Here is a 23,198-nt window from a genome sequence, read left to right as displayed (position 1 = left end):
GCGCCCGCGGCCCCCGCGGCCCGGGCCGCGCCCTTCCTGCCGGAACTCCACGCCGAGCTCTCTAAATCGTGGAACGCGCTTCTCTCGGCCAGGAACCGATCCCACGTCTCCACCTCTCTTGCTCTGGTGGACGGCGCCGCCGAGAGGGGCTACTCTTCCATCCCCCCGGTCGAGGATTCGGTAGCAGCACACCGTTGCCCGCCCTCCGCGAGATGGCGGTCTAAGCCGGTCACAGCGCCCAGCTCAGCAAAGCCAGACTTCTCAGCGTCGACAGGGTGGCCGCCCTAGAACGCGCTCAGACAGCCGCCGCAGACCGTCGCCCCCCTGCGGGCCTCGGCCTAAGATTGCGCTGAAACCTGAGCAACCGAAGTCCTCCTAGCTTTGTTAAGGAAACGACGGCTCAGTCCCGCCGCGGCCGGACCACCGTCAAAGCTTCGCCCCCTGTCAGTCCCCTTCTCTCAGGCTACTGCAGTGGTGGATTCAGCAGCCAACAAGCTGGTGATACTGCCCGCTTGCCTGCACTCAAATGCCGTTTTCACGGCGAACAAAAGAAATTTTGTGAAAACCAAACATGCCTTATGTGTAGAAAATGTGCCCACAATCCAGTGTTCACCCCTACACACAAGCATTACACTTCCCGTGTCCCTATCAGAGCCCACTCACATAAAGCAGGCACAGCCAGCTCGAGTGTTAGAGTCAATAAACGCGCCCACGAATCCGTGCGCGTGCCCCTGCTCTGCCCGCTCTGTCACACGGCCAGCAAACACCTCTCTGTATGTAAGTCCCATGCCCGTGACTATGCTCGCGCATCACTTCACAGATGTGACTCTTTCCCCATTCACCTCAATCGGGAAGTCACTCACAGAACAGCCTGTCCCTGCTGTCTGCGAGCAGTCATGCATAAGCACAGTAAGCGCGCTCACACATTCTGTTCAGCTCGCTGTGTGCGGCAATCAGGGCGACTTGGCCATTCACCCTCTAGCGTTACGCTTCAAAGCGTGGAAAGCTATCCCAGGGATTTCCAAATGGGTGTTAAGCACAATAAGGGAACCTCTTCCATCTGACAAAACGCATACTGAGTTGGTCCCAGTGCCACCTGCACTCGCTGAGGGCGACGCACGTGCCAGGCCACCTGAACGGCGGCCCAGACAGACTGTCCAGAGACAATATTTCCCCAGGGGAATGGTCCCTGCACGCTCAAACAGTCCAGAAGTTATGGAGTATATTCGGCAGAGCAGAGATAGACCTCTTTGCGTCAGAAGAGAATTCTCACTGCCCAGTATTTTTCTCGAAAAGCGAGAATGCGCTGGCCCAGGACTGGCCCAACCGCCCGCTTTACGCCTTCCCTCCCGTCTCGCTATTGCCACAGGTAATGCAGAGGATCAGGGAAACGCGTCACTCGGTGCTCCTCATAGCCCCGCGCTGGGAGAATCAGACATGGTTCCCGGAGCTTACGCGGCTGTCACTGACAGCCCCGTGGCCCATTCCAGTGAGAGCAGATCTCCTCTCTCAAGCTCGCGGCACGATCTGGCATCCCCACCCAGAGCGCTGGGCGCTGCACGCGTGGGTGATCAACGACTACCCGTCGCTTTGCCAGAAGGAGTAATAAACACTATCATACACGCTAGAGCCCTTTCCACGAGAAGACTGTATGTTCTCTCGCTGAACCCCTGCACGGCCAGTCACTGGGAAAAAACGAGCTGGTCATCCGCTTCCTCAGGGGAGCTAGAAGGATGAACCCCCCGCGCCCCCCATCGGTTCCTATCTGGGATCTTTCCGTAGTTCTCGAAGCTATGAAAGCCCCCCCTTTCTAACCGCTTCATTCCGTGGATTTGAAATACCTTTCACTCAAAACCGTTTTTCTGACTGCCCTGTCATCAGTTAAACGTGTGGGAGACCTTCACGCGCTGTCTGTCAGCGCTGCGTGTCTTGAGTTTGGACCTAGTGACTCCAAGGTCATTTTAAAGCCTAGACACGGCTATGTCCCCAAGGTGATCGGTACTCCTTTCAGAGCACAAATCATTTCCCTATCGGCGCTGCCAGCATCCGATAGCGAACGCGACGCCAATCTCCTTTGCCCAGTCAGAGCACTGAGATTGTATACTGCGCGCTCCGCCTCTTTCAGACGCTCTGAGCAGCTTTTTGTTTCGTTCGAGGGCGCACCAAGGGTTTCGCCGCCTCGAAACAGACACTGTCTAGATGGATAGTGGACGCTATTGCTGCCGCGTACGCGTCAAAGACCTACCATGCCCGTTAGGCATTAGGGCTCACTCCACTAGAGGCATGGCCTCCTCGTGGGCATGGTCCAGCGGGATTTCCATTCACGACATATGTGTGGCAGCGGGCTGGGCTTCCCCTCCACCTTTGTCAGATTTTACAATCTGGAAGTGCCCGCCCTGCAGGCGAAACTACTAGCGGTTTAATACGCTACAGCTCCCCTGGTGAGCTGCACTGATGGGACACATTCCACACAGACCGGCACCGCCGCTCTGTCTTTTCCTTCCCACTATGTGCTTATGTATTACACACACACTGGCCCGCACTCTTGCCGGCCAAATATTATTCCCCACTCACAAGGGCTCCCCAGGTCCCCCACCCCGGGGCTCATGCAGTGGATGCTTGGCGCGCACGGCGTTGACAATGGGTTCCCGTAGCGTAAGCTAGCTTACGCATATCTGAGAGAACCTCTCGTAAGAGAACGAATCGGTTACCTTACGTAACCTCGGTTCTCTCTAGAAGAGGAACAGTATTGCGTAGCTGGCCGTGCTTCGCGCCCACGGCGATTTTCGCTTCATTCAATGAAAACCAGGGTTTCAGCCTCCGAACTTACGCTCATATGCACTCTAGCCACGCCCATTTTGGCGGGCTTTGATGCAGTGATGGCGCGGGCGCCTGTCATTGGACGCAAGTTCACTCAAGTTCATCTATAGGCTGCAGCAGTTGCCGCAGAGCAACCTATGAGCTCGCTAGCTAGCCCGCTCAAGGTATGCAGCTGCTGCACTGCGTTGACAATGGATACAAAATTAAGGATAATTTTTTGGCTTCAATATCTCAGAAAAGATGAATCTTTCCCGTAGCGTAAGCTAGCTTACGCAATACTCGTTCCCTCTTCTAGAGAGAACCGAGGTTACGTAAGGTAACCGATTCGTTTTAACTGAAGAATTATTGTAAGTGCTTTTAAAAAATATAAGCTTCACATTTCTGCATTTTAACCCTCCAAACATTGGCCACATTCACTTCCGTTATAAGTGAGGCATAGGTAACCTTGATTTTTGCTTTTTCAAAGAAATGGACAGATGAGTCTAAATTAACTTTTGTGGTAATCAACATTATGCCACAAATGCTGTCGATTGAGCTTAACATGTTCTGAACCCGGAATATTCCTTTAAGCTATTTTTTATGTATTTTTTTTATTCAGTTTGAAGCGATCTTACAGCATGCCAATTATGATCCCTTTGAAGTGCCCTTTGGTGGCTGATTTATCGCATTTGGACCGCAGCCAAGAATGCCACTTATGCGTTAATATTATGGATGTAAGACATGTTCTCCGACAGAAACAGTGTGTATGAAAGTGCTTTCTCTTAACGGTTTTTAACCCCTTAAACTGTGTAACTGCTTCCAAAGGCCAGTAATTTCACAGAGACTCACAAATGAAAGAGATATGTCTCTAAACTTAAAAAAGGGAAAGGCAATAAAGAGAGTGATACAGAAAGAAGGTGTTGTTGAGAAGGACATTAGAACATCTACAGGAGTATTAGGATGATAGTGCATGAGTCATATTGACTCCTTTTATGATGTTTTTTGCAGATTGACAGTTTGGTCACTATATAGTGTATGCTTTTATTATATTGAAAAGAGCAGATTGAACATTGTTCAAATAAGTCATTTTGTTTCAAGAAAGAATACTGTAGTTTTTAATGAAACGAGGGCAAGTAAATGACTGTCAATTGTCATGTGTGTTTGTGTGTGTGTGTGTGTGTGTGTGTGTGTGTGTTAGCATGTGTGTTAGCGTGTGTGAGTGTGGGTGAGACGAGGGAGTGCTTTTCAACCAAAATGTAAATAAATGTAGGATTTTATAGACATTGTTTGACGTTCTTATCCGATGTACTGAAACAATTCTCTTTGTTTTAATTGGTCATTTTGTTGTGGTAGCATGTAAGGTGTGTGTGGGGGTGAGACGACAGTGAAAGAGAGAGAGAGAGAAAGAGAAGGAACACAATGATGCTTTTCAATTGATATGTACTTATCCAATGTATTTGGCTTAATTGGTTATTTTGTTGGGGTAGCCTGTATGGGCTCTTCGAAATAACTGAAATAATTTGGTGATATGGAACCGTTATGCGGTCAAGACCTGGAACTACTTCATAGCCGTGCGTTTCATTGAAAAATAATTGCACACCTTAGAACATTCGTCAACCATTCAGAATCAAGCATTCAACAGACCTGTGGTTTAAGCTCCATTAAAACACATTTCACTTTATTAGTTCATTATCACATCTTATTATTAATGTACTTTCCATATGGCCTGAGTAATTGTGCACACCATCATGAATAAATGACAAGTTGTAATTTATTCATAATTGATAACCATTACCACAAGAGGAGAGAAGAGTTTTGCATTTATTGCATCTCTTCCTGAAGGCTTTATTGCAAGTGCATTATATGAAGGGTCTACAATCTGGGGTTGTACACCTGTTTTCTGCACAGCAGCGTCTGACTTCACCCTACAAACCAACACCTGCTGGGCATCAAAATTTGTTAACTGAACCTGACCTCCATCTTTCCCCTAGAGAGGAATGCCCTCCTGTTTACCCACAATGGATCCACATAGAGTAGCTTTTGTTTGAGAGGAGGCGCTGTGTCTTAATCTGCTTCCTAGATTTGTGGTGGTCAGCTGAGGCATCATGTCCATTCAAACTGAGGGGGCACATGCCCCCTTAGATTTGTGAGCCAAGAGGATTTTGAATGGATTATTTTAACTTCCAAAAACGTATTTATGACTTCGATAATTACGTTAAATGATTAATGCATGTAAAAAATAATGTCTGTGGCAGGAATCCTTATTCATATCTCTAAATTTCGGCAGTTCAAATCCAACTGAGTCACTTACATTATGTTCTGCTATACGCGGCGTCCCATGGCTGCTTTGCAGATCGTGCTCACGGGGAATGTTGTGCACCAAGGGAAAGTGTGCTGTTATGGTAATAAAAACGAATTAATTGTATCAAGTTCAGAGCAGTTTACATTTGCCAACTATGCTTGATCGATGTGGAACAGTCAATCAGTTTTTTTATTTAATGTAAAAAGATTAGGATTATGTTTTTATTTGATCAGTCGCTGTTCATTAACTTTGCATATAAAAGTGTTTGCACGTCTTTAATATAAATCAAATTATTATATTAAAAAGGTGATACTGTGTCTCATGATTTATACAGGAGTTGTGGTGGCTGGCCTGAAGGTGCATGACACCTCGGGTGGTTGGCCAATATGGGTCTTTCAATGGCTAAATGTTGATACCGATATCTAGAGAGCATTAAGCAATTAGAGGCCATTTGTTACGTTTATTTTTCCATGGGTAAGGGCCGGGGTGTTCGCAAAGGTACAATGCAGAGAAGAATGTGAACTTCCTTATATGTAAAAAAGCAATGTAACATAGCCTGGAATGGCTATCCAATGGAACACATGTCTTCATTAAATAGTTCATAATATTCATATTTATATTAATAAACAGATGTAAACATTCTTCTGCTCAGGAGTATAGTTCATTAGCCTAACTGTAGGCTGTTAACCAAATGTAATGGCCACATACTGTATGTGCTTATTAATCAGCCTGGTCAATATGTTGTATACAGTAGTTACAATCAAATTTCTAACCAGTTATTACTTTTTAAATGTAGCAACTCTTTGATTTCTTACATTAAAGTGGTAGATCACCCAAAAAAAAAAACATTCTGTCATCTACTCACACTTATGTTGTTCCAACCCATATGACTTTCTTTCTTCTGTGGAACACAACAGGACATTATGCCTCATTTTGTGTGTCATATAGGTTTGGAATAGCATGAGGGTGAGTAAATGATGACAGAATTTAAAAATGTTTTAGTGGGTTGTAACTTTTCATTTTTGGGATACCTTCAACAACATAAAATGTAATGTAAAACACCCCAATTTACTGATATGAAAAATAAGAAGAAAAATAAATATTTCATTAAGATATTATAAAATGTGAGGAATTTCCCATTCCCAGAACTTCTGGGAACAAATGTATTTTTTTTTATCAGTATTTTAACCATATTTTACCATAAAAGTACATTTATTGTCTTTTTAAGCATATTTTTTGTTAACATTAACATTTTTATTGTTTACTATAAGCTATCTACTTCTGAAACACACACACACACACACACACACACACACACATATATATACAGTATATACAAAATACAAAATATAAGTAACTGTATTCCACAACAGTTACAGTTTAAATCATTGGTAATTAGAATACAGTTACATTCAAAAAGTATATTGATTACTGAATACATTACTTTGCATTTTATTGTCATTTGTTTAATATAATATTTAGTCCTTTCAGATGAAAAACATTTATACATATATATGATACGATCCAAAGTGCATTTGAACAGCGGTGAAATAAACCTTGTGTAAATTGTCAAGTTTTCGCTAAGCTAAAATAATATTTCGAGCCATTTTACATGCACATGTTACAGACATGATCATATTTATTTTCAAGAAAATTCACGTTAGATCATAATTTATCTTTTCTAGTAAGACCTTTGATATTAGGGCAAAAAATGTATTCTTGATAATAATGTTTGTTTTGTTTTCTTGTAAAAAAATGAAAAAATCTTTTAAACAAGATCAATTTGATGTATCTTGTTTTAGAAACAACACTGCATAAGATATTTAGGTTTTTCAGAGAATGTATTTTTAACATGTGTATTTTGTCCAGTGGCGGAGCTAGGGGGTGGCCGTAGCCACCATGGACTGAAGCCTGGCCACCCCATTGGCCACCCCACACGCAATTGCCATTTTTGAGGGCAAAATTTAACATGTACTGCCTGAAAAGTTCTGTGCCACCACAGACTGATCACTGGCCCCTGCCCGGCCACCCCTGTGAAACTGTTTTTATAGTCAAAACAAGTGAAATAATCTACCAGTGCTGAAGAAGTAATCCAAAGTATTTAGAATACGTTACTGACCTCGAGTAATCTACGGAATACGTTACATTTACAAATTACATTTTACAGCATTTATTCTGTAACCTGTTGTTGAATACCTTTCAAAATTAACCCTCACAACCCTGTATATATATATTACAATATTTTTGCATAAAATTACATGTACTGTATTGTTTAATATAATATAAGTTTTCATCTATATGGTAAGGTACCAGTAACCAATTAGCAGTTTTTTTAATGTAGCATTTTTACATTCTTTTTACATTCAAATAATGAACATTTTATTTCATGATTATATGATCTAGCATTCTTATTAATGGCAATGTAAAATGTTTTAATAGTTACACCAAAGATGCACATTAAACAAAACGGATTGCAGTAGTACAGTATATACTGTAGGTAGAGGCATGTTATACTTTTCTATTGTACAATGCAATCGTGTGTTTATGAGTCAGTAGTGTCCCAATGTTTAGTGCATCAAGGCCCGAATTTGCATTCATAATATACTGATTAACATAACTGGGAAATCAGTGAGTGCGGAATACAGTTAGACACAGCCTGGGGATAATTTGAGGTTATTAGAATGTATGGAGTCAGGAACTTTGTCAAATAGGCAGGAAAACGTAGCTGTCACATGACAGTACTTATGTATAATGCCCCCAGTGTTTAGAACCAGAGTGGCCAATGCTGGTCTTAGCCTAATAAGGGCTTGACTCCGGGGAGGGAATGGTCCTGAATATGGCCCATTCTGGAGTTGGAAGACAGACAGGGCAAAGAAAAGCACCTGCGTCTCTGCCACCCCACACTTGCACTCGTGTTAGCCTCTGGGTCAGATGATTAAAGTGGCGCTGTCCAAGCATATCACATTCCTCTTCGAGATCATCCACCTCTTTACACAACACAGAGGTACAAAGCTGCAAACCTCCTATGTGTTTTGAGGTTTACTGTATATTTACCCAAAGCTCAGAGGTACTAAAAGGGTTGAATCTAACAAAAGGATGTCAGGTGACATTTCACCCCAAAAAGCAAAATAAAAACAAAACAAGAAACTGTTTTTTTGTATAAATAAAAGGAAAACGGTTGGATGGCATTTTAGATTTTTTTTTTTCATTGTAATATTTTCATGACAGTTAAGGAAATTTTCCCCTTAAATTCTATGAACCTATTACTTTTGAGTTTATTTCCTATTTTACTTTAATACAGTAAGAAATCCTGTAATGCATTTTTTTTATTTTTAAATCAGCATAAATTAAATGCATTACAACAATTACTACCATGATATGCTGTATATATAAATACCTTACAATATCATTAATAGTTTTAATTAAAATAAATAATTCATAATTAAATTAAACAATTTAAATAAAATAAAACATTAATTGTAATACTTTTAATGGTTATCTTAATTAAATAAACTTTTAAATAATTGTCTTTTCTTTTTTCAAATTATAGTAACTACTGAATATTAGGGATACACCTGTAACTGTGGCCAGCTGACAGATAGTTGTTCAATGTGTATAAGCCTCACTCTCCTGAGTCTCCGGAGACACCGGTTCAAGTCCCATACGAAGTGGATAGAACAGGAGCGTCACAATGGTGCCATCACCCGGAATGGAGTGAGGTTTAGGGGGTGAGTGTAATGGTGGACAGCTGACAGATAGCTCTGCAATGTGTATAAACCTCACTCTCCTGACCTCAAGAGGTGCACTAGCGACTGACGCTAGGCTGTAGCCTTTAGCCTCCTTGTTAGCGCACACCTCCCATGCCGGAGACGCCGGTTCGAGTCCCGTACAGAGCAGATAGAGCAGGAGCGTCACAATGGTGCCGTGACCCGTAATGGAGTGAGGTTTTGGGGGGTGAGTATAACGTTGGCCAGCTGACAGATACTCTCCTGACCTCAAGAGGCTGTAGCCTTTAGCCTCCTTGTTAGCGTACTTTTAAACCCTCACGCTTTTATTTTGACATTCTGAACTCTCCAGGAAGTCCTGTATGTGTCTGTTTGTAGGCAAGTTCACAGTAGTAAATTCGCTTCTTATTCGAATTCTGGCCAAATGCACCTCCAGTGCTGTTCTAAATGCATATTATAAGTGAACCGAATTATTGACCATCTGCATCTGAGATCTTGTTCGTGAGTAGCGCTCAATATTGCTCACTGCATGAAGGTTAAAAATAGCTGTGAGTGTGTGTGTGTGTGTGTGTGTGTGTGAGCGTGTATTTATCACTTTGTGGGGACCAAATGTCCCCATAAGGATACTAAAACCCGAAATTTTTGACCTTGTGGGGACATTTTGTCGGTCCCCATGAGGAAAACAGCTTATAAATCATACTAAATTATGTTTTTTGAAAATGTAAAAATGCAGAAAGTTTTCTGTGAGGGTTAGGTTTAGGGGTAGGGTTAGGTTTAGGGGATAGAATATAAAGTTTGTACAGTATAAAAACCATTATGTCTATGGAAAGTCCCCATAAAACATGGAAACACAACATGTGTGTGTGTGTGTGTGTGTGTGTGTGTGTGTGTGTGTGTGTGTGTGTGTGTGTGTGTGTAAACAGAGCCGCGCCATTTACTGACGCACTGGAGCTACGCATGCATTTGATATATTTACTTCTTAAACTCAGCCTTTTATGATTCACAGAGCTATCGCACATCCTCAAGTGGCTTTTAATAAAATGCACAAGTCATATGAACTACTTTAATTGTGTTCTTTTATGTCATTTTGTGAGCTTGGCAGTAACAAACATGACTAACACACAGTAACAGTTTTGGATCGGGCTCTTTGGATCAATACCCGATCTGTCTAAATCCAGGTATCGGATCGGTGCATATCTACTGAATATAGTTCTATATTTCTAGATGTATTCCATAACTAACACTAGAATGCATTTTCTAACTTTTTTCAGCATCATCTGCCTCCATATAACATGCAGAATAGCTTTAAAATGGATTAAACAGTTTAAATGGAAGAGTACACCAGGTGTTTATCAGGACTCTCTTTGTGGTGGAAAACTCCAGTTAAATGTGAAATATGGATTATGAACGCTTTGATGTTAAAGTGAGAGACGTTTTGCTGATGAGTTGCTATATTTTATCCTGTAGAGCGAGTCATTGACCAGCGCCTCTGTAAATTAATCTGATATCCCTCACATTACCCCCAGGGCTGGCTAATCCCTCCGAAAGAAATGGGCCACAACCAAAACAGTTCCTTTAAGATAAACGAGCAATTATCAGCATACAGCATATCGGCACATTATGGCAACCAGTGGCAAAATTCAGAACAGCGCTCACAAATTAAGCCCGTCATCACTATTTGTCTTCTGTGAGTTTGCATTGCAGGAAACAGTGAGCTGCTGAAAGAGTTAGTCATTCATTTTAATAATTCATGCAGACATGCATCGTAAGCAGGTGTTATGAATGTCTTCCATTAGGGAGTTTTGGAAAACTTATTAAGAATTATGGGAAAGCAGAGTTGCACAAATAAACCGAGACATGTTTTATCAAAGTTTTAGAATTTCTTTCTCGATTTTCAAGACAGTATGTTAATGACAACATGAAGTGGAATTTGCAGCACATTTAGCTTCTGTAATGAAACTGAATATCCAGTAGGAAATAAGTAAGGCTGGACTTGATTTTATCCATAAGGATCTGATTGGATCGATTGGTTTCAATATTACATATTGATGAAAGATGATCAAAATCAGCATTTCTTTCTGTAGCGTAACATGCGCAATAAGACCAGGGACATTTATTCAGAAATATATATTTTTAAATTCTTTTTAATTTTATTGGTAGGCTGCACAACTAGCGTTAGCTTTTGAAAATGTTATCACAAATGTGATGTATTGCCCAAAACAATAAATGTAATTCTAATTTGTAATCTTTTTTCTTGCCACTAAAAGTTGCTCTGGAGGTGAAAGTGTTTTATATAAATTGCAGCAGTGCATAATGCATCATATCATGGACAAGATGAACGATGATCATTACGTGAATCAAACTCACTTGGGATGTCGACAATTTCTAACATGGTTCATTTTAAAAAACAAATGTGGGCAGAGACAAATCATATAGGATAGTGAAATTGCTCACTGTATCAAACTCCTCCATCTTGCCGACAGCTGATGGATCACATCTGCATGGTTTTCACTCCTATTGGTGGTCGCCGCATTGCATCACAGCTGAATGGCATACGATAACCTTTTCTCAAAGTTGCTGGATGTGCCCTCATTTGCTATTTGCCCATGCTGGCTCACATCACCAACTCTCATAAAAATATAATTACCTCTGATCTCTTTGACCCATAAAATTGATGTCAGTGTGAATGCCCCTTAGAACACTGTGTGTATATATAGCCTATATATATTTATATATTCATATAGTTGATTGTGTACATTTACGAGTTATATGCAAGAAGTATGCAATCAGCATATAAAGAGTCTTTATTTTAGATTTCAGTGGTGTGTTGTTTCCACAGTTAAGTAGTGATATTACACACAAGGAGCTGTTGTTCAGGTAAAGCTATTAAAAACTTAATACCGTGGTTTTTGGTTTTGACTGACCCATGGGTTTGGGCCTGGCTCTGGGTAGAGGGCAGAAACATGCAAGCGTATCACTTTAGCAGAAGGGCTTGAAATCTGGATTTCACAGTTCATTGATAAATGAGGGGAGCTAATGCTTTCATTAATTATTAACTGACACTCACACATCGAGATGTCGACAGCCAAGTCTGATAGGCTGAATGTGTTAAATTGTACTGTGACTATTTGGCAAAATAGCCATTAACTCTCTGTCACAATACCTTAATCATATCTTACGATACGATTCCAGCTGAAACATTGAGATACCACATAGTATTATAAAACTGCTTATTTTTTGGGATACGTTGTTCCTTAGGCTGTCTTCACTAATTCTCATTCTCATTTCAGTTCGATAACTCAGTTTACAGTTTCCTAATGTCTTAATTTTCCAAAGTATGCGGTAATAGAGGGCGTTTTCGAAGTCTTCGGGCACATCCACACTAATATGTTTTATTTTGAAAACTCATTAATTTTGTTTTGTATATGCCTCTCATTGACACTAGAACAGCGTTTTCATACACTTAAAAAGTGTTAGCACACTGAAACAGCAATGAGACTTATAAAGCCTCACTGATTCTGCTTGATCTCAGTGCTGCTTTCGACATTATTGATCATAGCACTTTACTCTCGTGCTTAGAGTCTGTCTTTGGTGTATCTGACTCTGCTCTGAGCTGGTTTAAGTCTTATTTTTCAGATCGCAAACAATTCGTTGTGCTGGGTGGCTGCAGATCTGAGGCTGGTATGGTAAAATTTGGTGTTCCTCAGGGTTCAGTTTTGGGTCCATTACTTTTCACTCTTTATATTTTTCCTCTTGGCCAACTCTTGAGGTCTCTAGGTCTTGATTTTCATTTTTATGCGGACGACACCCAGATATATGTTCATTCAAAATCTGATGTAAATGTGGCCGTATTACATCTTTCTAACTGTATCACAGTGTAACACTTCCCACAGGAAGGAGGACAGGAAACAGGTGTTCAGCACAAGGTAAGCTTTAAATTCTCTTTATTTACAACGCACAATGTAACACAAGCGCACTGAGTTGGCTTGTCGTCTCCCCCCGACTGGAGGCTCTGTCTCTGCTTTTATGCCGCTCTCCTCGTGCTCACTGGAATTAGAGACAGGTGTTAGGCATAATTTAGCTCAGGTGTAAGCGCCCTTACCGCTTTCCTCTCCCGGACGGGCGCTTGACCACGCCCCCGCTGCCACACACAGTTATTAAAAATTGGATGTCTGCGAATTTTTTGTGCTTAAATAGTGATAAGACCGAGGTGATGCGTATTGGTTCGACCCACCAGTTACGCAGAGTGCAACCTGTAGCGTTACAAGTGGATGGCTCTGTAATCCAGTTCCAATCAAAATTAAAAAACTTGGGAGTAATTTTCGATTCTAATTTAACATTCGATCTTCATGTACGTAATACTGTTAGAGTTTCTTTTTTTCATCTTAGAAATATATCCAGATTAGCCCATGCTGTCCTTTCCTGTAGCTGAAAAATGTAATTAATACTCTGGTTTTTTCTAGAATTGATTATTGTAATGCCTTGTTAGCAGGAGCATCAAAATCTATTCTGAATAAACTTCAGTGGGTACAAAACTCTGCCGCACGTAGTCTGACTAGGACAAGACAAAGAGATCATATAAAACCTATTTTAGAGATCCTGCATTGGTTACCTGTTAAATTTCGTGTTGATTTTAAGATTCTGATGTTGACGTACAAGGCATTGAATGGACTCGCTCCTCAATATCTCGCAGAGCTTTTAATGCCCTACATCCCAACACGTAATCTTTGCTCTGCTGATGCCGGTCTTTTAGCTGTTCCGGTAACAAATCTAAAAACAATGGGTGATAGGGCATTCTCTTCAGTCGCCCCAAAGTTATGGAACTCCTTGCCTTCCGAAATAAGATTTGCACCATCTTTGAAAAGGTTTAAAACATCCCTTAAAACTCATTATTTTACGGAAGCTTTTGGGTAAAGGTGATATTAGTGGTTGTTAATGAGATGTATCTTATGGTTTTACTCTGTCTTGATATTTATTTATTTATTTATTTATTTATTTATTTGTTATTTTTAGGTTTGTAATCTTGTGTGAAATATTTTGTATTGTGTGATCATGCCTTTTTATGTGTTATTTTTTTACTTTGCTTATGTAAAGTGCTCTGAGAATTAACTTTTAAACGCGCTATACAAAATAAAGTTATTATTATTATTATAAAGCAATGGCTTACATGTGATTGGCTAGGAGTTACCTAGCTAACGGTGTGATGATGTGATGTACCCGCTAGAACTACACTGCGCTTACATTTCTAGTTTGGATGAAAGATGTGAACGTTGCAAAGTCCTTGCGTTTTCAGTGTTTCAGTTTTAAACTGGGTGCCATGAGGGTGTGCTAGGAGGTCTGTAAAAATAAATTTTTTGAATAACAAATTTGACATTGTTACTGTTTCATTCTGATTTCTAAAAACGGTGGGTTCATTTTAATTGAACTTTTCTTTTGTATATTTGTTTGTACTACATCATTAGATATAAATGTTTTTTTGCTTTTAACTTTAGACAATATAAATGTGTCTTTACACATGAAAAAGTATAACTTTCCCCAGGGTCAAAAATGGTGTACAGTAGTGGCTGATGTACACAGTTTTGTGTGTGTGTGTGTGTGTGTGTGTGTGTGTGTGTGTGTGTGTGTGTGTGTGTGTGTGTGTGTGTGTGTGTGTGTGTGTGAGCGTGTATTTATCACTTTGTGGGGACCAAATGTCCCCATAAGGATAGTAAAACCCGAAATTTTTGACCTTGTGGGGACATTTTGTCGGTCCCCATGAGGAAAACAGCTTATAAATCATACTAAATTATGTTTTTTGAAAATGTAAAAATGCAGCAAGTTTTCTGTGAGGTTTAGGTTTAGGGGTAGGGTTAGGTTTAGGGATAGAATATAAAGTTTGTACAGTATAAAAACCATTATGTCTATGGAAAGTCCCCATAAAACATGGAAACACAACATGTGTGTGTGTGTGTGTGTGTGTGTGTGTGTGTGTGTGTGTGTGTGTGTGTGTGTGTGTGTGTGTGTGTGTGTGAGCGTGTATTTATCACTTTGTGGGGACCAAATGTCCCCATAAGGATAGTAAAACCCGAAATTTTTGACCTTGTGGGGACATTTTGTCGGTCCCCATGAGGAAAACAGCTTATAAATCATACTAAATTATGTTTTTTGAAAATGTAAAAATGCAGCAAGTTTTCTGTGAGGTTTAGGTTTAGGGGTAGGGTTAGGTTTAGGGGATAGAATATAAAGTTTGTACAGTATAAAAACCATTATGTCTATGGAAAGTCCCCATAAAACATGGAAACACAACATGTGTGTGTGTGTGTGTGTGTGTGTGTGTGTGTGTGTGTGTGTGTGTGTGTGTGTGTGTGTGTGTGTGTGTGTGTGTGTGTGTGTGAGCGTGTATTTATCACTTTGTGGGGACCAAATGTCCCCATAAGGATAGTAAAACCCAAAATTTTTGACCTTGTGGGGACATTTTGTCGGTCCCCATGAGGAAAACAGCTTATAAATCATACTAAATTATGTTTTTTGAAAATGTAGAAATGCAGAACGTTTTCTGTGAGGGTTAGGTTTAGGGATAGGGTTAGGTTTAGGGGATAGAATATAAAGTTTGTACAGTATAAAAACCATTATGTCTATGGAAAGTCCCCATAAAACATGGAAACACTACATGAGTGTGTGTGTGTGTGTGTTTCCTAATCTCAAACATCATCAAGAAATATATTACAATATTTAACACGACTTTGTTCAAAATGTATAAAGGTTCAGACTTTTATTCTACATTGTACAAGGCCTTTTGTTTACCATGATTCTTTCCTTGTTCAACAGTTACATTTGTAATTCCATGATCACAAGAAAGACCATGTCTGGCTTCTCATTGCAGTGGTTAGGTAGTTAGTCTTTCTTAAAAATAAAGAGTTTATTTGTTATAAAAAGAAAAAAAAATAGCCTAAACCCATTTTAAAATATATTGTTTTCTAACTCAACTGCCACAGTTGTAATTATAAATTCTGTTGCAGTTTACTGTGATAAATATTAGTAAGAGTGTTCATGTGTAGCTGTGCTAAGAATTGTAATTGATTCTGGTGCAGGTGTTTTCTCTTTCCCTCTTAAGTGATATTCAGAATGTCAGAGCTTTAAATGCGTTTGAAATGGTTGAATTGCTCCACTGCGCTTTAAAATAGTGTATTCTCATGTCAAATTAAAATTTGCTGTCTGAGTCATGATATCGAGGGAAGACCAGTTTAATCGTGAGTGTGATCCACTCTGCTCCATCCTGTTACAGGAGCTCACATATCGAGGGAAGCCTGGATGATGTGTGTGCACCTGTGTGCTCCGGAGATACAGGAGGATAGAGCAGAATGCATCACTTTCTAGAGTGATTCTCGATGGATTGCACAACACACATCCGCATGAGAAGCATATTTAGCACTTATAAAGCGGCAAAAGCAAGACGAATGTCATAAAATTGGCAGAGGCTTTTTGCACTAAGTGTAAAAAGCAACAAAAAGCATGTTCTTTGCTCTAAGTGCAAATAGCGTTAGGTGCTATTTGCACTCTAGTGCAAATAGTGGCAGGTACACTCTTACACCCCTGTTTAAATACTAACATACAGTACAGTAGCATCTCTGCAGCATTTTTATTCTGTTTATTTGGAGTCCCACAGACACCCTACACCAACCCCTAACCCTAACCATACCTTACAAAAATGTATCCTGATTTTACCACAGTAACCATAGTATCACCATTGTATTTTATTCTAGTAAAATCATAGTAACCGCAAAATTAAAAATTGTAACTATTACCTAATATTAACAACATGTTACTGTAGTAACACCATGGTTAGTACATTAGAACTATATAGTTTCAACCAAAACACATGGTTACTACAATATTACTACAGTAAATCCATGGTTAACTTTAAGTATGTCAAGCGGTGGGATTCAAACCCAAATTTCCAGCATGACAACACATACACAAATAGTCAAAAAGTGCAAATAGTCACTTAGTTATCCAATCTTTTAATCCACTAAATGTCTAATCCGTTAACCAGTTTAATGTCTCTGCCCCATTGTAAAAAATTCAAATATGCCCACCTTCATTTGATCAACAGTTGACCCCAAATAAATCTATCATAGCTGTCTTTAGTTTGGTCTGAGCAGTGGTGGGCGAAGTTAGTGTGAATAGCCTCTGCCAACAAGATGGTATATCTTTGCACTTAGTGTAAATAGACACTCCACATAAAATTTGCTTCACAGTCCCGAAATTTTGCTTCGGAAAATTTGCAATGCAGTAAAAGCCCTGTTCTTTCTGTATTTCAAGTTGGGTATCCCTGGGTCATATTCCCTGTCACGTGCTCTACAATATGTGGTGTATCATGTCTGGAGTTTAGTGTCTGGGTCCTGACTTCTGTCTAGTTCTGTTTCAGTCTGTGTCGGGCCCAGACGTTTATACTACTTGTCTGTCTGTTATTGACATGGGTGCATCGCACTTGTGATATCTTGGCTACATGCACTCGCATCGATAATCTATGTCGGTCTTTGTGTCTGTCTCTCGCATTCGCGTTTCACATAATAAAGTAAACTCAAATCAAAATTGCATGTCCATTTGTTTACATATTTATTTAGTAAGTATCTGCGTAAATAAGTTTGATATATAAGCTCCTCGCCCCTGCCTCCTATCTCCGGGAGGATATGACGGTTCTGAGTACAACTTCCTCGGACCGCCAGACGTGGCCTACGCCAAAGAGAGACATTCATTTTCTGTTTTATATTCATCAAATAAATGTCATCTTAAATCTCTTTGCTGCTCAGAAAGCTCACCATAGATGCGAACAGTTCACACATGTCAGCAATAGCGCCCCTTACAGAGACGTTGAGACTGTCTGCCTGTTTTGGAACTCAACAATGCACAACGTTTAGCGTCTGCATTCACATACTTGCGAAGAGTAATTTTTGATCTTAAGTCTGTCAGAAGTGATACATCTTCATGTTTTCAGTCAGAGCTGAGACGTTACCATTCATATATTTGGACTGCATTCCTTCTGACATGTATTATTGTAGTTGCATGTCATTTCCTGCACTTGACGACTGCAGAAGCACAATTGCAATAAATACTCTCTTCTGCTCTTATTGTTTTCCTGCAGTCATTTATGAGCTATACTTCCTGTCTGTTTGTCTCTTGCCTTCTCTAATGGATGTCAGGGTGCTCTTGTCTTCTTTCTCTGCTCTTGCTGTGTATTAACAGTAGCAGCTGTTGTGGGTTGGGGCCGTGTCTGTCTCTACCCACACTCCTCTGTGACCTTTATTGTGTGACCAGTCAGAGTATATCAAAGCCTCTGCCAGATGCCCCTACAGACCTGCGAGTCTTTGACACAGTCTGCTATGTATCTGCGCAGGTGTACAAGTTTTCAGCTTGTTTGACAAGTTTTGGATGAGCTCAGCTCGCTGTGGTCACTATCAAATTGTGTGGTCAAAATAAAACAACCCACAACAACTCGGAAAAATTCTAGGAATCATTTCAGTTGCCATCTAACATGGCATCTTGTACCATGTAAACAGAGTGCCTGAAGCTTTACTGTATCTGTGCTTTCTTCAGTCCTATTCCTCTGTAACTGTTCTACCATTTTTGGTTTTCTGGAGGAAAATATATGAATTGCTTAGAGTTTGCCATTTCACACTATTGCTCTGGAGACCTAAAGGGATACTTCACCCAAAAATGAAATTTTCTTATCGTTTACTCACCCTCATGCCATCCCAGATGTGTATGACTTTCTATCTTTTGCTGAAAACAAAATTTGTCATTGTGTTCAGCAGAGGGAATAAAGTCATACAAATCTGGGATAGTATGAGGGTGAGTAAATGATAAAAGAATTTCAATTTTCTGTGTGAACTATGAAGGTCAACATGAAAACAAAATTGCCTCTATTTACTTCATTAATACATGTTCCTTGACTTAATTTGCACAATTCATCAGTGTTATTGGTAATGTTACTCTGATGGTAAAAAAACAAATTTTCTTCATAATCTTCATTCAAATTTTAATAACTTGCTCCACCTCCACTTTCACCAGTAGCCAAATATAGCATTGTTTTTGATCACATTACAGAAGTAAAATTATTTGAGAAATATTTAAGAATTTAATGTCAATTTTGATAGGCTTTTATATGTTTAATTTACCTGTAAGTATAAAATTTGTCCCAGATGTTTCTTCTAAAAAATTAGAAATAAAAAGAGACACAAATTAGTCAATTGTTAAAGGATTAGTTCATACACTTGTGCCATCCCAGATGTGTATGACCTTCTTTCTTCTTCAGAACACAAATGAAGATTTTTAGAACAATATTTCAGCTCTGTAGGTCCATACAATGCAAGTGAATGGGTGCCAAATTTTTGATGTTCCAAAAAGTACAAATAGCCATCATAAAAGTAATCAGTTAGACTCCAGTGGATTAATTAATGTCTTCTGAAGTGAAACACTAGGTGTGTGTAAGAAATTGATCAATATTTAAAACTTTTTTTAATTAAAAGTTCACTAGGGTCTAGGTCAAGTGCGTTGCCAAGTTCACGAGAACTGACCATGAAATACAAAAAAAAAATGGAAGCACAGTGTTGTTTACAACAGAGGAGCATAGAGAATCATACATTGATGCATCATTCAGCTGGTTTGAATATATCAACTGCTGTGCCATCATGGAACGGTGAACACGGAGAGCTGTTTGAATCGGTTTGAATGCAAGTGAGTGAGTGGAGGAGATGACTCAGACCGAGCTCCTTGCTCAGACCGCTGCATAAACTACTTTTGTGTTGAAAACATTCTCCTAAAAGGGAGGAGGGGGTTGGTAAGCGAACCAATCCTGATGCCGGACCCTTGCTAGAATGCGTTTCTGTGTGAGCATCTTGAACGAGAGTCTGTGCAGAGCCCGGTTCAGAACTTGCAGGTTGAGGTACGATGAATTAGGGGCTGTAAAACCCCTTTTTCACCTCGGCTGGAGGGACAGGCTCTATCGGTGATGGAGATGATCTCCGCATGCAAGGCAGTGGCGTTATCGCCTCTCACCGCAGTGGAGCGGACGCCGTTGAACCTGGGTGGGCGCCTGGCGAACTGAATCGCATAGTCGAGTCGGACGGTACTGATCAACCAGCACGACGGGTTGGGGAGCTCGAGCCATGCTCCCAAGCTCCGTGTGAGAGGGACCTTGGGGTTCTTGGCGGTCGGCCGTGAGGTGGGTGGTGTCGCAGTCCTGCGGGTAGCTCCACAACAGGGCCGGCCCCGAGGGGCGGGCTGTGGCAGAGCTGGTGTCAGTGTTGGCACCACAGGGGTCTGTGTCTCCGACTGGGCAGGATATGTTGTATGGCCTCTGTCTGCTTCATCACCGTTGAGAACTGCCGGGCGAAGTATCTACCGGTGTCACCAAAAAGCCCAACCTGGGAGATGGGAGTGTCAAGGAAACTTACCTCGTCAGCCTCTCGCGACTCAACCAGGTTGAGCCAGAGGTGGCGTTCCTGAACCACCAGTGTGGGCATCGCCTGCCCGAGAGCCCACGCCGTGACCTTCGTTGCCTGGAGGGCGTAGTGGGTCACCATGCGCAGCTCCTGCTTTAGTCCCAGGTCAGGACTACCCTTGTGTAGTTCTCTGAGTGCCTTGGCTTGGTGCACCTGCAGGAGTGCCATGGCATGCAAGGCGGAGGCGGCGTGTCCAGCGGCGATGTAGGCCTTAGCCGTCAGAAACGCGTCAGCCTACAGGCCCTGGACGGGAGCCTCGGACGGTTCCGCCAGGTGGCTGCGCTTTTCGGGCACAAGTGCACCGCAACCGTTGGTCCACTTGGGGAATCGCCGAGTAGCCCCTTGCCACCCCGCCATCGAGGGTAGGAGAGCTCACGGACCGCATGCAGGCAGTGAAAGGTGCCTGCCACGAGCGCATGAGCTCATCATGCACATCCGGGAAGAAAGGAATGGGGGCGGAGCGTGAGCGGCACTCTGGCCCCAGGAACCAATCATCGACTAATCCTTTAAGAGTGTGGAGCTGCAAAATTAATGTTAAATGTATAGCTCAGATCTTTTGGTCCTGGAAACATTTGATGAAAAATGTCTGAGTTCATATTGAAATGATATCGCAGACACTGATATCATAGCAAACCAGTGCACAGTTTGAGACCTTTTGAGATATCTTCTGAAACTCTGGAGGAGACACGTGTGATTACTGGTGTAGTTTTACTAAGAAGAAACAACTGAGAAGCAGGAGACTTTAGATTTAATGACATTGCTGTTTAGGAGAACAATTGAGATATTAAAGAAATATCACAGGTGATTTCTTTCCTTTGAGCTGTTGAAAAGTTTGGCTGGTTACTTACTGACAAGGTTGGGAGGGTTACAAAATTACAAATTACAGAATACATGCTGTGAAATGTCATTTGTAACATATTCCATTAGATTACTTAAGGTGAGTAATGTATTCTAAATACTTTGGATTACTTCTTCAGCACTGGTAGATTTTTTTCACTTGTTTTGACTATGAAAACTATGGTACAGTAAGACAATATATATGTTAAAAATACACTCTCTGAAAAACCTAAATATCTTATGCAGTGTTGCTTCTAAAACTAGTTAAATCAAACTGATCCTGTTTTAAGGATTTTTAGATATTTCTACTAAATTATGATCTAACGTGAATTTTCTTGATAAAAAATATGAACGTGTCTGGTAACATGTGCATGTAAAATGGCTAGAAATAGCATTATAGCTTAGTGTAAAACTGACAATTTACACAAGCTTTATGTCTATTTCTTCTGCTCCAAACTTACTTCAGACGTACTTCTCTGTCTGCTCGTATGAATGTAACACATCATAAGAAAGTGTTTCACCGCTGTTCAAATGCACTTTGGATCGCATCATATATATGTATAAATGTTTTCCATCTGAAAGAACTAAATATGAAATTAAACAAATGACAATAAAATGCAAAGTAATCTCTTCAGTAATCAAGATTACTTTTTGAATGTAACTGTATTCTAATTACTAATGATTTAAATTGTAACTGTAGTGGAATGCAGTGACTTATATTTTGTATTTAAAATACGTACTCCTGTTATATGTATTCCGTTACTCCCAAAAACTGCTTACTGATAATGTTTGTATAATTTCTAAAGGTGAATAAATTTATTGAGTTTAAAACACCATGCATAACTCTTAACACTGTAATCTCACTACTAAACTGTTTCTTGTTTTTGTCCTGTTCAGAACACAACAAGCATTGTCTTTGCAAGAGCACAGAATACATGAATTTGCACTTCAAAGTCAAATGGTTCCACAACGAATATGTTCGAGACCTGCCAGCCTTTAAAGGAATTCCTCCGGAATATTCCCTGTAAGTATCCAACAGTTTCTGTCCTCTTCTCTCTGGCCATTTCACATATCTCACTTTCACACTTTCTCAAGTTTATCAGTGTTGGTGAAGCTACTCTAACGCTGCTGCTTGCCAACCTAATAAATTCATAATTTAAAGTCAACATGAAATCAAAACTGACCCCTTTTACTTAATGCACATTCCTGGTCTTTTTGTGCATGATTCATCCATGCATGTTATTCCAAAGACAACATAGTCTTTGTGTCTTTGTCTTAGTGACCTTTCTTCAAAATGCAATATCCTGCGCCTCTTCTGAAACAACTTTTCTCCTTTTCTGACACCACCATGCAACTTTTCTTTTTCCACTTTTTTGATCCAATTAATTCTCAAATGGATAAAAACAAGTCCCATACTAATTTTCTTTGTCTCACTGAATGTCCCATTTTGTAAATAAAATGTAGGTTGTGAATGCCATGTCATGCTGACTTTAAAGCTGTTAAACCACAGCAAAGCTACCCTTTAGAAAAAGTAGTTGTCTTTTAGGCTTGGGATCAATGCTTTTTTCAGGCATCGATAATCAGAAAATATTCGATATACAGTATATCTGCTTTTTTCCCAGATATAAATAGGGCTAATCATTGCTACACCGAACCCTTAAAAAGGCTTACAGGTATTCGATGGTAGGCTTGTGAGGTCCAAGAGTCGGTAGTAAGAACGATGCCCTCCAACTTCTCAAACTGCATATGCACAACAGCTTTTGTCTCTTCACACATATTTCTCAACACAACGTTATAAATGCGTGAGCAGCACGGTAAACTTCAGTTCCATTTCCTCTATCCTGTCTCAAAAGGGACTCTCCAACACATTAAGTGGCTGCATATCTCCAACAATGAAATTAGCTATAAAATGTGTTAGCTTCTTGGCCTGTGGTGAGTCAATAGATATTTTTTACTAGGGTTCGAAGCTTCCACAATTGTAAGCTGTACCTGTTCATTGCCTTTCGCTGCACATCCCTGCCATATCTGTTAATTTGGGATATTAGATTGGTT

General features: G+C 40.5%; 1 protein-coding gene across 1 annotated transcript in view; it reads left to right on the top strand.

The window, feature by feature from the left end:
• LOC127622987 (protein unc-13 homolog C-like) overlaps positions 1-23,198 on the top strand; it is a 163,657-nt gene that overhangs the window by 94,536 nt on the left and 45,923 nt on the right. The window contains 1 exon segment of the mRNA XM_052097209.1: positions 22,044-22,170. Coding sequence (XP_051953169.1) covers positions 22,044-22,170 — 127 coding nt within the window.

Source organism: Xyrauchen texanus, chromosome 29 (genome assembly GCF_025860055.1).
Source record: "Xyrauchen texanus isolate HMW12.3.18 chromosome 29, RBS_HiC_50CHRs, whole genome shotgun sequence".
Classification (NCBI taxonomy): Eukaryota; Metazoa; Chordata; class Actinopteri; order Cypriniformes; family Catostomidae; genus Xyrauchen; species Xyrauchen texanus.
The sequence above is the reverse complement of the archived record's forward strand: the minus strand, read 5'-3'. Positions and strand labels throughout refer to the sequence as shown.